At 41.5% G+C, this 14555-nt stretch overlaps 1 protein-coding gene across 8 annotated transcripts in view; it reads left to right on the plus strand.

Moving 5' to 3' along the window:
- The window catches only part of LOC146574019 (calmodulin-binding transcription activator 1-like), a 55541-nt gene extending 48113 nt beyond the window's left edge, over positions 1–7428 (plus strand). For 2 of the 8 annotated variants that reach the window (XM_085273556.1, XM_085273558.1), the window contains 11 exons: positions 2046–2194; positions 2821–3005; positions 3092–3170; positions 3256–3523; positions 4152–4672; positions 4959–5107; positions 5215–5461; positions 5641–5709; positions 6225–6370; positions 6449–6520; positions 6667–7355. In XM_085273556.1, the coding sequence (XP_085129682.1) occupies positions 2046–2194; positions 2821–3005; positions 3092–3170; positions 3256–3523; positions 4152–4672; positions 4959–5107; positions 5215–5461; positions 5641–5709; positions 6225–6370; positions 6449–6520; positions 6667–6916 (2135 nt within the window). In that variant the 3' untranslated portion in view covers positions 6917–7355. Of the gene's footprint in view, positions 1–2045; positions 2195–2820; positions 3006–3091; positions 3171–3255; positions 3524–4151; positions 4673–4958; positions 5108–5214; positions 5462–5640; positions 5710–6224; positions 6521–6666 lie in introns of all 8 variants that reach the window. The other 6 variants (XM_085273562.1, XM_085273563.1, XM_085273560.1 and 3 more) reach the window with 6 other exon arrangements.
- Positions 7429–14555: the final 7127 nt, after the last annotated feature.

Consider the following 14555-nt stretch of genomic DNA (forward strand, 5'->3'; position numbering starts at 1 on the left):
TCTGCGACTGACTGTGAGCGGAGATAGCGGGCTTGGCGCGTTTCCCCCTCTCTTGTCCTTTGTTTGGCAGAGGCTCAAAGTATGTGAAGCATACAGATAAATAACTACAATCAAACACCCGTAGCACCCGGCTTTGTCACACGCCGTTGCTCCAGTGTGTGCAGACATGCTGACGACCGAGCCTCCTGCAGCTCCGAGTCTGGCGGGCGGATTTGAAGCGCGCTGTTTTGCCAGACATAAAGTGGAGACTGCTCGCTCCCTCTCTCCTTCTCTCTTGCTCTGTCGCTCGCTCGCTCTCTTGCTCTCTCCCTGCACTTAGCTGTGTTTTTTTGCACGGCTGGAGTAGCAACGTGTGAGTCGCACACTTCAAACTAACGGGGTTGAAGCGGGAACAAGAACAAAGAGAGAAGCAGATAGAGAGAGACTCGCTGTTTGGGTTCGTAGCTTATTTGATTTGTTGATGTTTTTTAACTGGTCTTTGTAGCTCAGCTGAGTTTTTTTTCTTGTGTTGTAGATGGACATAAACGTCCCAATTTTTCAGTTTAATTCAGAGCTGTGGAGCCTTTGCTAGGTTTCCATCCCACGTTTTCTGTCAGTTTCTTTTTTTAATTTCAGTAGTTTCCATGTGGTTGCCCTGCCAGTCGATTTTAAACAAATGCAGGTGAAGCTGCCACACGATGCCGTCACGCTGGCTCCCAGCCTATTTGAGTTGAGTTGTAGAATTGTGGATGAAGCTTGTCTGGTTGACCTGTTCGGTTTCAGCACCACCAGGAGTGGACAGAGCCTCTGAACACTAAGAAGCTCATGTAGAGAGGCCCTGATCAAAACAAGCATATAGAAGAGTGTGGGGATGCTGATGTGCAGATGTGTTGTTTGTGGAACATTTGGGCATGTTTGGATGACAAGAATTCTCAGTGACCTGTGTGTAACAATAAAAAAACCCGAAAGCATTTTACTTTTTGGTAGAGTTTTGGCACAAGTTTGATCATCAAAAGCATATTTAGCGATGTGCTATAACACTGGAGACTTTCAAATTTGGTGTTTTTGTTTGTCACTTTGGCCAAATCTCAAAGGAAATCAGGAAGTCTGAACAGCACAGTAAATTCACAGGTACCAGGGATAATTATTGTCAAGCAAACTCTTAAAAATCAGAGAAGAAAAGAGTTCAACAGGTGAAAATGTGTCGATATAATGAAAATGCGGTTTCTTGCTTATGTCTTGCTTCTTGTTTATAAGATAATGTAATAACTGTGCGAAATAAGACTAATATTAGCAGCAGTAATTATAAGGCCAAGTAGAAAATTAATTACAAAATAATAAATTCAAGATTTTATTGAACAGTTAAAAAGGGGAATAAAATGACCCATTTAACTGCATATTTTCAATTAATATCTTCAATTATGGGATTTTATTGTATTAGCTTTTTCTATTAACCAGAAATTAATACTGTAGCAGATATCAGGGTCTATTCTTTTTCTGTGTGTGTGTGAGAGTGTTTACATGCTGATGCGTTGGTGATAATAGGTGAGGACAGGTGTTTCTGATGTGTTTGGCTGCTAAAACTATTGGAGTGTTTTTGCCTTGTAGTCAGCTGAGCTGTTTTGCTCTGGGATTGGCAGAGTGGAGTGGGAGGAGCCTGAGCCCTTCTGTCACTGTCATGGCCCCACCCACCTCTGGTTCAGTCTTTGTGCTTCAGGCAGCAGAAAGAAAAATAGGAGTGAAATGAGAGCAGAGCAGAAATAGAGACTCTGTGAGAGAGCAGCAGGTGGAATGACATAATGTGCACTGCAGCAAAAACCGCAGCAGTCCTGAAACAAAGGGTCACATGCAACCCTGCTACAGACATAAATCTGCATTGCATACATGCTTATTTACACTCTTACACTCTTGTTGATAATAATGGGAGTCATTAGATTTAAGCCAGTATTGAATCCCTTCTGCTTTTAAGCTTCTCTATAGCATTTATTGAACTCTCACATGGATTTCCCTAATGCCACAGTTTGGTGGTGCTTACAGCTTTAAATGTCCCACCTTCATTTCTGTAGATACCCAGTTCAGGATGTCTATCTTGGAGCGTTTGGAGCAGATGGAACAGAGGATGGCTGAGATAACCAATCAAAATCCCAGCTCAGAAGCCATGGCAACAAAGGGAGGAGGAGTGGAGGGAGGAGGAGCTACTGATCAGCAGTCTCAAGTAAGGCTGTTGTGCCTCTTACGATGAAAGTTCCCTTTAGAGCTTTAAAATGTGAAGGCGCACCATAAGAGAAGTGCTGAAAAACATGTGAAACCAAATTCAACTGTTTAAATTTAAAAGCAGCACCATGTGAAGTCATCGTATGCACAAGCAATACATGTAAGCCAAAAGCTCAGACTCCTCTAACACACTGTTTCAGATATATTTTTCTACTTTGAGCTCTAGATGATGTCAAAGAGAGGGGATATCCCTAATATGTGGTCATCTTGGGGCAGCTGTGACAATTCGGAGTGCTCTTCAAACCTTCTGTTTGCAAGTGTCAGCCAATTAAAGGAACAAAAACAAGTTGTTTTTCCTTGACTGATAATGAGCTGAATTTACAAGACAAACTTACAAAGCCTACTTAACAACACAAATACAAGAATCTGGCCCTGTCCACATACAAAACTGATCATTCTTTAGTGAAGTGCTCAAAAGCAGTATTAGTTGCAAGGCTTTTTACTGGTTTTCCTTATATTGCAAAGGTGTTGCAGTATGGCAGAAAAGTTAGTGACACCTTGAAATATATTTTTAGCATTTGGAAAAGAGGTTGACCTAGTCTATTGTTTTATTTTACAATCTTCTAGATCTCTCCTGATCAGGGGTCATTCGAAGGTCGTGTGGTGGTGGTGTGTGAGAAGATGATGTCTCAGCCGTGCTGGGCTTCTTCTAATCAGCTCGTCCACAGTAAGAACTCCAGAGGAATGACTTTACTGCATCTGGCTGCAGCTCAGGGTTATGCGGGACTCATTCAGACACTCATTCGCTGGCGGTGAGGAACACACAATTACAACATGCCATCTTGACGGCACAAACTGGAATGCCAGTAATTTTAATGCTATTTGTGTTTCTTCGCAGCACAAAGCATGCTGACAGTATTGACCTCGAGCTGGAAGTAGATCCTCTGAACGTAGACCACTTCTCTTGCACTCCATTGGTGAGCAACCAGTGCTTTTTTGTGCATATTGCTTTCTTTCCATTCCTCTGTGTGTGTGACAGTTGTTTTCCTTGGACTTCCATAGATGTGGGCTTGTGCTCTGGGCCATACTGAGGCGGCATTGGTGCTTTACCAGTGGGATCCAAGAGCTCTAGCTATTCCTGATTCACTGGGACGCTTGCCGCTAAACATTGCCCGATCCCGGGGCCACACTCGATTGGCTGAGCTCCTAGAGCAACTGCAACATAGTCCTCAAACTCAGGGCCAGCCTGCGGACACTTGGATGGATAGATGGAGAGGAGAGTCACAGACGGGTGGGATGAACAACAGCCCCAGCCCTAACCCAAACTCAGGTTTGTGGTTTCTCAACAACAGGAAAAGTTTTGTTTCACCCTCATAAATAACAAAGTTCTATTTATCCTCTGTCTTTTATTGTGGAGATTCTATTTACTAACTTCAGCCACCAACCTTTAATTATGAAAGTGTATGGATTTTCACTGATATATAGCTGGTTAGTTTAACTTAATATAGAGAGAATAGAAAATGTACCTAGATAACATGAGCCACCTCCCAGCATGACTTAAGCCCTCCTCATTAGCATTAGTGTTTAAAAATGTAGTGAGGTGTTTTTTGGATGGTAGTAACTTCCTCTTTACTGGTTTTGTAGAAATTGCACCAGGAATCGTTTAAACATAACCCAAAAACTATGACTTCATAGTTTTTGTTTTACACGTTAGGTTTTTGTTCCGTTTGTATAGAGGGAGCTTTAAAGGTGTTGGTAGGCAGTCAGACTTTCTTTTCCTGAGCTAAGCTATCCTACTTCTGACTTTATTTATATACAAACTGATTCTGAAAATTTTGTTTGACAATCCAACAGTAAATCATTACACAGAAAACTGTAAATGATCACCACTATTTCTGATTTTAGCTGTAAGTGTAAGTGTTATTGTCGCTGTTTTTCCACCATCTTTGTTTCCCCAGAGCTGAGGAGAACCAGGGCAGGAAGCAAGCCAGACAACCAGAGCCAGAGCTGGAGCCAAACAGAACACAGACCCCACAAGGGAACCCAGGGAGAACAGGGAGGTCCACCCCCAGCCAAGAGGCTCAAACCCAACCCAGATTCACAGCAACAGCTAGCTAACTCGATCTCTGGTACCACCCCCCTCAACTCCTCTCCAGGTCCTAATCCTCAACGGTCTCCTCTCTCTAAGCCGCTACAGACGCAACCCACGAACCTCAGCTGTCAGAAGGCACCACTTACCAGGTCCAGCCCCAGCCAGCCTCAGCTTCCTAGTGCCCCATTCTCCCACCTGCAGGCCAGGATAGGGGGAGCTGGAGGGGGCAGCAGGTGGAGTCTGAGACAGACTCTGGGGCAGCGTAGCCTCGCCAGGAAGATTCTAGGAAAGGAGCGATTGGCCGTTCACCTGCGTCAAAGAGTGTTGTCTGACAGGGGAGAGGAAACAGAGCTGTTGACCTATCAGGATAACGCAGATGACTTGCAGGTACAGATTTTTATGTGCAGTGTTGAGTTCGATCTCTAACCAAGCATTCATGCATGAACTGAGTAGCTGATGCAAAGTCAAAAAGTACTCAAAATGGAAGTGGTAAATCATGTATTACTGTGCAGGAGGAAGCTGTAAGTATAAGATTTCAAAGTCTTTGCGATGAGTCATTTAAGTATAGAGTGTTATGTGAGACTTTAAAGAGCTATTCAAAACTTACCCAAAAAACTAAGAGGAAGTAGGTTTTATAAGTATTTAGGTAACCTTTCCTTTTCATGATTTGCAGATGGACATCACAATGCTAGCTGATCACATTGTGGAGGCTTCAACTGGCAGACTCAAGCAGGAGGTTATTGAAGCAGAAATTGAATCCAGGAAGGTTGGGATCAGCAGTGATGTCAGATTACTGTCTGGTTACCTTGGTGAGGTGGAAAGGTGAGGTTGACATATTTGCATAAGTTATTGCATTGCTTTTTTGTTTTTTTAACAAACAACCATTCTCAATCTTATTATACTTTAAAAGTAATATTTCTTTTCCTCAGGTTTCTAAACTCCAAACCTCAGACTCCCAGCCCCAAGCCAAATTCTCTCTCAGGGCCAGAGGATCAGCAAAGTCCTCAGGCTAAGCAAGCCCCATCCTCCCCCTCTGAGTGGACCTCCTTTCTTTGTGCAGCTATGAAGGAGGAGAGGTTGAAAACAGATTCCTCCTGTCTAGCCATGACTGAGGCAGAGCAGGGAGAGCTGTATGAGACCATCAGGCATGCTCTGCACTCCCTCAGAAAACACAAGGCCAGTGTAACCTAAACTCCTTTAGAAAAAAAAAACTGAATTTGTCTTTATGCTCAGCCTACAGTGACTCAATGTATTATCCTCAGTTGTATAATCCACATTTGAAAAAAACAAGCTCAATATGATTGCAAACCATTTTACATATACAAAATTTAGACAAACTCTTGTCACTACCACAGGGTCCCATTCAGGAACAACGCAAAGAGATTGCAGCAGTGATTCAGCGCTGTTATAAGAGATACAAGCAGGTAAGAGTTAACAACATGTAGCCAAGATTAGCCTCTAACATGTCGCTCTGCAGTTCAATAGTGAAGTAGTGACACAGCAGTTGTAGTTGTTTCCTTCATAGATGTAAGCTAAATTATCAGGTGAATTTTCACTTTGATTCTCTCTCATACGTGGCTAAATCTGTAGTAAAGAACAACAGATTTCAGTCCACTTGAAAAAGCAAATCTTGCATGTACACGTATGCACTTCTTGTGGGTTTTTTTTACCTTGTTGTTCTAATATAGCAATCTGAGAGGAATATATGTAACTTAATGCTGTCATGAACTGAAAGAAAAGATGTTCACATGATGGATTTTGTGTATTCTTGAGATTTTTATTCACTTGCTTCCTGGTCATTATGTAATATAGCAAAAAGTAAGCTCACAGGTCTGTAGTGCATCTGTGGGTCTTATCATGTGCAGACATGTTGCATATTGCAAAAGTATGTCTTTTCTGATCCCAGTGAGTTTTACAGCACTGTTGTCCTCTCTTCCAGTATGCACTTTATAAGAGGATGACCCTGGCAGCCATCTTGATCCAGAGTCGTTTCCGGAGTTTCCATGAACAGAGGAAATTCCAGCAGAGTCGTAGAGCAGCGGTCCTCATCCAGCAATACTACCGCTCCTACAGACACTCTCTCAGGCACGTCTCACACATGCACACACACAAAGGGAATAATTATCTTATGTATAATCTCTTACCCCTCATCTTTGCCTGCAGCAGCCTCCTAACTAAAAAACAGAACCAGGCTGCTCGCAAGATCCTGAGGTTCCTGCTCCGATGCCGCCACAGGTAAGACCTAAAACTCTTAATGCTGATTCAAACACAAGCGCACGCACATCCAAAGACACATGCTTGACGCTTAACAAACCCACTGCCACACATACACACACTACACTATTGCTAATAGTTGGTGTTGTTTTACTGTTCACGTGAAGCCCCTTGATGGACCATAGGCCTCTGAAGCGGGTGAGTCTTCTCTTGCTCTCTTCTCTCACTCCCTCTCTCCTGGTGGCTGATGCCTGTTTGCATGTCAGCAGAGGGAGGGGGAGAGGAGATCCTGGATTATCATCCTTCCATCTCGCTCTCTCTCTCTCTTCTTCCCTCCCTATCACCTTGTCTCTCTCTCTCTCTGTCTCTCTCTCCCTCTCTCTCTCTCTGCCAAATGATGTCAGGACTTGTGCATGACTGACATAGTTAGAGGAGCGATCCCTGCGTATGGTTTTCCTAGGGGCATGTTCTGACTGTAATTGCAAGGGGACTTTAAGTGTATTGCTTGGCCTGCAAGTCTTATTTTTTGTGCCTTGATGGGTGGGGAGAGTAGCAGAAGGGAGAATGTGTGCGTCTGTTGGAAGGAGTTGCTGGGAATTTGCTGAATTACATGCGGCCTTTGGATATGAAAATGAAAAAACAAGACATGCAGTTGCACGCACACTTACACAAATCTCCGACTCTGAGACTAATATGTGTTTGCTCTTCTTCAGGGCCAGAGAGCAGAGAAAGGCCAGGGGTCCTGAGAGCCCACCACCAGGCCCCGCACAGAGCCCCCTCAGCCTGTGAGCAATCTATGTCCCCCTCCATCTTCTCCTTTTTCTGTCTCTTCTCTTCTGCCCTCTCTAAACTCCCTTCCCTTTCCTGACCCTTTTCCCTTGCTTTCTTCTTTCCTCGTCTCCCCTCTTTTCTCTCACTCCCTCTCCCCTCTTCTCTCAAGATGAAAAAAAAAAACTTTTCCCAGACAGACTGAGGACAGGATAGGTGTCCATCATGGCAGCTCAGACAGACAGACTGCTGGGCAGAGCCCAGGGACCTGGCTCTGCCCACAGCACTGATCCTCCTCCCCAGTTTCACTGGGAGGCCATCACATTAACCTCATGGCATTCTTTGCACTCTTCATGGGTATGTTTCTTTGCAAGAGCAAGTCGACGAGTCAAACCAGAGAAAACGAGGAAGCGCCCGACAACGGGATACCGCTGTTCACGGCGGTGGCCGGATGCACCGAAAGGCTCCCGTAATGAACAGCTCGCTCGAGAGAAAGGCTACTTTGACATGCAGAAAACACACAAAGCTTGCTGCGTTTTGTGTCCGAACAAAAATCCATGAAAGAATAAGAAAAACATAAACCAAAAAACTCACTTCTGTGTTGCATTTGCATGCAAGGTTTTTCGCTTATTCCTCCTCTCCATCAATCCCGAAGAGCTACAGTCGCAAATCATTCTGCCGATTTAGTATACCACAGTATCACCAACCACTCTGACTCGCAGGCGTGCAAACCTATTACTCAGTCACCCAATCAAAAAGGGGAGGAACTGCACTTGAATGTAAGAGGGGCATTGTTAGATAAAGGGATGGGGTCTGAATAACGATGTCTTAATTTGTTACATGGACTTTGTATGGAGTCGTTCTCAGAGGCGGCATTTTGCCCGCCCGATGTGGTGTGTCCGTGTTTGTTCAATTCAATGCATGTGTTTGAGCTACGAGCTCCTGCATGCTTGCCAAAACTGCTTTAGTGTTGTTTCTTTTGTATTTCTGTGTAATTGTGTCTCACTTACGTCCTCATCAACTTATCCTTGCCCTGTGTAATGTGAACTGTGTAAGGACAACTTACTTATTTTGGGTGCTTTTGTTTTGTTTGTTTTTTTAAAGGGAAAAAAAAAACTTTATTTATTTAAGGGTCTGATTATTTATTTAATTGGCTCAAGAGTGGTTGTAGCTCGAGGCTGGTTTTTTCCCCCCCATGTGATGAAATGCGACATGTTCCAATGGTTAAATGTCTCTGTTAGTTTGTTCTTTGCGTGAACCTCTAAATCCTACCTGTGGTTTTGAGGAGAGAGTCACATACCATTGCCTTGACTTCTTCTTGAGTCTGAGAGGTCTCTATGCTTGCTCTGTACAGGACATGGGTCCTATACCTGCCCCTATACAGGGCACTGGTCCCCATATTAGCCCATACGGGCAATCAAATCCATATTTTGGACTATTGCATATTCCTGTATATAAACTGACGAGGTAAGGGGATATGAGGACCCTGAAACTTTTTCATAAGAGGACTGTATTTAAGATTATAAATTATTTTACTCCCATAATGAGAACTTAAGACAGAGACCTGGGTACACAGGATGGCTGTATTGCTTGTAAATAATGTAGATAATACAAACGGATTAACGTGCATGAGATTTAAGACAAAGAAACAGCAAAAAGAACATGTTAGTGGCTATGGACTGTGAGAGGATTTTAACTGCTTCACTTTAAGAGTATCCAGTTATAAGTGTTACTGAAAAGAACATTTTGTTAAAAAGCATGCAACTTGAAAACTCTAATGTTAGAATTATAAGTGGGAAAAACAAAGTTAGCTGAAACAACGATCTTTCAGACAAAACATTTACACTTTGTGCTTTTCGTTTCTTGGCTAGCAAAAATTAAACTCCTTTTGCCAGTAGTGCCAATTATTATGAATGCTATTTTGCCTAACAGTATGTTACGTTGGCGAAACCAACGCCCAAAAGATATCGGTAAGATCTACCGAGGCAACACGCAGACAATAAACCGCAGAAGAGATGTAGTGCCAGCGCAGCCGTAGACCTCCTACAAGTTCTGAAGTTTGCCCAAGGCAGGCTTACGTATAGGTGACGATGCACGTGGGGAAATGATGCCAATGGCGATGATGATCGTTTAAATGTGAGTGCAACGACTGACGATGCAAAAGAAAAGAAAAAAAAGGGAAGAGGGCGCTACATTCTTCACAATGTGGTTGTGCTTCAGCAGCATACTAGCTTTTATTAAGATCATTTATCACACCTACAGCGGATCCAACCTGGCCTCCAGTCTAAGCTTTCCATCCTCAAACAATGTCCTTCCCCGTTTTGGTTTTGACATATCATTTTCTCCTCATTGTCACTGCCATAATTATACTACATGTACTTTAGACTTATGGAAAGCTCTGTTTAGAAAGTGCCTGCTCAATAACAGAAAAGTGCAAAATAATATCAGGAAGTATCTTATTGTGTGTCCTCTGAAAGGTTTCCAGTTAACCTGTTTGTTTTTTCCTAAATTGTGTGTTTTCAAATGAATCTGACAGTGTTAAACTTGACCTTAGTCTAAGCTGGAAGCTGTAATTGGGAATGTGGTGTGAATGAATGCTCATGGCCTGATTGACGCTGTGTGTCGCTTGCTCGGGCGATTAATTACCCTATTGCCGTTAAGTCCTACTTTTTGTGTGCGTTTTTCAGTAATTAGAAGGGAGAAAACCGCTGAATTCAGCCTCCGTGTACTAAAGTATGAAAGGCACAGTCACGAATATGTTCGCCCTCCAAGAGGAAGCTGTGTTTTCTTTCACTTTGTCTGCTTTTCCCCTACAAAAAAAATATTTTACAACATTTAAACAAAATCATAACTGGGCTTTTTTTTCCTCATAGAGGACAAAAATATCTTTCACACACACTTCCTTTCTTTGTCTTTCTCCCTGTCTCACAAGGATGTGCATAGACACATAAACGCAAATGTACACACAGGTGCAAAAATAAAACGGCCACACGCTTTCTCTCTGTGCTTATGTCTTCGGGAACAATGAAATCTCTCCCTTAGATTTTACTCAGGGTTGAAGAACAGGGAGATGGTATGTGGAGTGCAATGACTGCTGGCACAGAGTTGTAACACTGCAGGTGACAGGTTGTGTACATTTGGGTGTGTATGTGTACATATTTAAATGTGTCGGGGATACGTCTTCCACTTGTATCCACACTCTTTATAATAGTCTAGAAGCAGCAAATGTGATCTGTTTGCCTTATCTGAGAAGAGAGTGAAAAACACGCTTAAATATGAATTCCATTCAAAGCAAGTAATAGGGTAGGAAAAAAATACTTATGCATTTGCTGTAGTCTTAAACGCACAAGATTCTTAATATAAGAAATTCATAAGTGATACAAAAAATAGGTAATGGCCCCTGAACACCTGAAAAACAAAACAAAGTGAAAAGAGATAGCAGATTGTGAGATTAACAGCTGGAAGATATCGATTGTGTTCCATATGTTTTCTGAGGTTTCATCATACTGAGAGGCAGCCATGGTTTGGACAGTGCTGTTAGGAGCGTTCATACGGTATCACATGAATAACTTCTTAAACTGCCCTTCCTCTCACATCAGCACAACTAAAGGACACTGCTTTTATATAACAGACACACATGAACATACGCACATACACAACAACTTCTAAATGCTCAAGCTTACAGACTACACGCACACGCGAAACTGAACACACAGATTGCAGAAAATCCATCAATATGCTCACGTTTTTGGAGAGGATGGTGACTGTAAAAAGATTATGTAGAGTAGAAGAAGTAAAAAAATAAAAAATAAAATAAAGAAATAAATACATAAATAAAAATAAGAAATGTTGCCATAGTAAACAGCTGGTTAACATGTGCAGAGATGGCCTCTGTTCTCTTAAGTCCGCCTAGAAATGAATGGTATATAACCTTTCAGGCCTTGTTTTGAGAGGGCGTGGCCAAACACCACATTGCATGCTAGAATGGTAGTCCCTCATAGATAATCTATGGCTAGACCTCTCCTTGCCTTCCTCTTCTTTCACTCCCCCCTGGCCCTCCCCGCTTTTCTCCCGCTCTCATCTCCTGCTGTATTCCCACCTTGCCTGCTGTTGTGTTCTCCATGCCTATCTCAGTCTCTCATTCCTTTTTATTTTGTAGCCTAGTTTTTAACTTCTTTTGTTTTACGAACATGCATGCACAAGCATCACTAAATTGTTGATGTTTTAAAAAGAATATTTTGTTGCTGAGGCCATGCAAAGTGTTTTGAATATTGCCCTTATATGTGGAAAATGTCTTCTGAATGCTTTACATAATTTCTGCTGTAAAATGATATCAGAATAAAAAAGAAAATTTGCACTTTAACACATTTCCTGGCTCGTATTTATCCCTCACTGGGTCCCTAATGAGAAACTTGCAGATGCTCTACTGAAGGGATGTCAAACTCATTTTACACTGTGGGCGACATATAGCAGGCCAGACCAGTGAAACTCTCCTCTCTCTCCTATCAGTGTAAACAGGTTTACCTACACACTTGATCGCTGGGATAAGTATTAGAAAAAGAATTGATTTTAACATTCCAGCTCTTTGCCCAGATTGTCTTGTGATTAAAAAACAGAGTTTTTAGTTTATTTACAGAATATGTTCTTTCTTTTTTTTAAATACCGTGGACCTATTATAAAAAAAACAATCAAAAATAGAAGTTTATATAGTAGAAAAAGCAGGAAGGTTTCTGTCATTTAATTATCTCTTACTTTGGTGTAACATGAATGGCCATGGCTGAAATCCTCGTCAGTAGGAAAAGCTGTAAAACTTATGAAAATACAGTTAAAAGTTCATGTTTATTCTATTGCTGTCAAACGATTAAAATTTTTAATTGGATTAATCACAGGGTTGCTGTGGATTAATTTTGATTAATCACGATTAAATATCATTCATTTTTAATCTATATTAATCACATTTCATTTTGCATGAGCAAACAGACTCAAGAAAAAAGGGAATATATACACACCTAAAATGTTTATTGAGCACCTTGAACATTCATGTTAACAAAAAACTGTAAACATGTATCCACATTAATGTGGTCCTAAGACAAACTAACTTGTTGACATTGCCCGAGAGGAGAGCTGACCGCTTCTTATTTACAATGTTGCTTGCAACTGTGAACGGTCTCTCGCACAGAACAGCGGTTGCAGGAGTGGGCAGATATTTGCAAGCCAGCAGTGCCAGCTTGTCATGAGCTCCTGAAGGAGCTGACCACCACTCCGAGGGACAGTCCTAATGATCGGCTCTGCTCTATACAGGCAGAAACTCCTCATCTGATTCTGAATCTGAGCCCATCTGTAACAGACTCACTCATTACAAGTCTGTCGAGGTGAGGACTCATCATGCAGCAGTCTTTCAAGTAATGCTTTGCATTAAAATGTGATATTTTAAGCTGGAAGTGCTTCGGTGAAAAGAAGATTCCTTCTTGCACAATTGCATAATACTTTGTGTCGGTCAACTGTTCCGTCTTGTTTTTGTTTTTTTATACTCAAATTTCCCATCGAGAGGACCAATCATCTTCCATATTTAGTTGACTAATTCTGCTGCCTGTCACTACCAGATCAACTGCCTGTTTGCTCATGTGCGAAGGTAACTCTCCTTGGACAAACTGCCCGAAATGCGTTGACAGAGACGCGTCAGGGATTTTGAGTCATTCTGCACTTCAGATGGGTTAACTGCGTTAAAAATTTTAATCTGCTTATTCATGATGATGGATTTATCAGTCCTGAAGACTTTCTGTGACTCTGTAGTGGCATCAGTGATCTTTCATGATGTGGTCTGCTGCTAAGCGTTCCTTAGCAATACAAATAATTATGAAAATAAAATGAACAAATATTTCCAAATTAATCTTAACACATAATGCTCTGGTCATAATTATATCAAGGTGTTTCACATCAATGAATGTTACACTAGCCTAAATGTATTGCTAAGTAGCAGCCAATCAGAGTGCCCCAAAGGACCCGGCTGGTGGTCAAAAGGAGTGGACACATATCCATACCTCTACAGGTATGTCATCTGGACCAACTACCTGTCCACTCTTCATCCTCTCTACTCTTCATGCTCTTCATAGCTGTCCTAACTCCCTTTTTACTAATTCACTAATTTCCTATATCCTCTTTCTATAATTTTCTTGACTCATCAGCTCATCAAAGTACTCTTTCCAACACTATATACTAACTGAACAAATATACTAACTGAATACTTACATCTCTATATTTAATCACCCTAATCTGCTGCACATCCTTTCAGGTTCAGTCTCGCTGCCTAGTCGGTTGATACAAGTCCTTTCTTTCCTTCCTTAGTGCACATCACATTCACTATAAGGATTTTCCTTTGCCATCTCATTGCCCAGTCTCCCAGTAGTACTGTCGACTTTCTTCTTTTCCATGCTCTTCCTTTAAACCCTTTACTGTACTTCCACCACCAAGTTCCCTTCCCTTCTCTCCTCTGTCCAGAGAAATCAACAAACACCTTCTTGGCAGTTTCCCTCACCACTTCAGCTGTACTTTCCCAGCACACCACAGCCTTGTTGTCTTTTCCTACACGACTGCACGTCCTTATAAGATGACAGGAGAACATAGTTACTTCAGCAAAACTATTAACAGTACATTAGGATAATACTAATGTAATAATTTTAATTAAGAATCTGACATATAAAATCCTACTTAAGTAAAATTTTGCGTATTATCACGAGTATTATATTTATCTTTATTATTTTATACTTTTTAAATATAAAGTATAAATACTTGTGAAAACTTTATGAGTACTTTACAACAAGGGACTTGCTATGCTGTCAAGTTGCTTGACCGTTACACAACTTAAAGTTAGTCGCAACTTGATTAGATATGATTGGATATTTATGAATCAATGCAAGGTGGTGACAGGTTCGTTTGCCTGCTGTGTTTGACATGACATAAGGGTACAGTCTGTTTTTTAACAGCGTTTCTGGATCAGTGTCATCATGAGTTTAAAAAAAAGGAAAGAAAAGAAAAAAGAAAGATTGATGCTTCTCTTCTGTGAAAAAAGTGAACCATGGCATTTCAGGACAAGACTTGGGGAAATTGTTTAATTTTATTTCATGCTTGTAAGCACACTTGAATTTGTGTCATCCATCACTAAAACAAAACAGACTGGCTTCTCTCTGCTGAAAAAAGTGAGATTTGTGCCATCTCAGAGGCTCCTGGAAACTTGGGAAATTTTTATGTTACAAAAACATGACATTTTAAAATATAGAAACCAGATTGA

The sequence above is a fragment of the Mchenga conophoros genome, linkage group LG5 (genome assembly GCF_057382185.1).
Source record: "Mchenga conophoros isolate Kocher_MC1m ecotype Shallow Benthic linkage group LG5, M_conophoros_male_GT1.1, whole genome shotgun sequence".
Lineage (NCBI taxonomy): Eukaryota > Metazoa > Chordata > Actinopteri > Cichliformes > Cichlidae > Mchenga > Mchenga conophoros.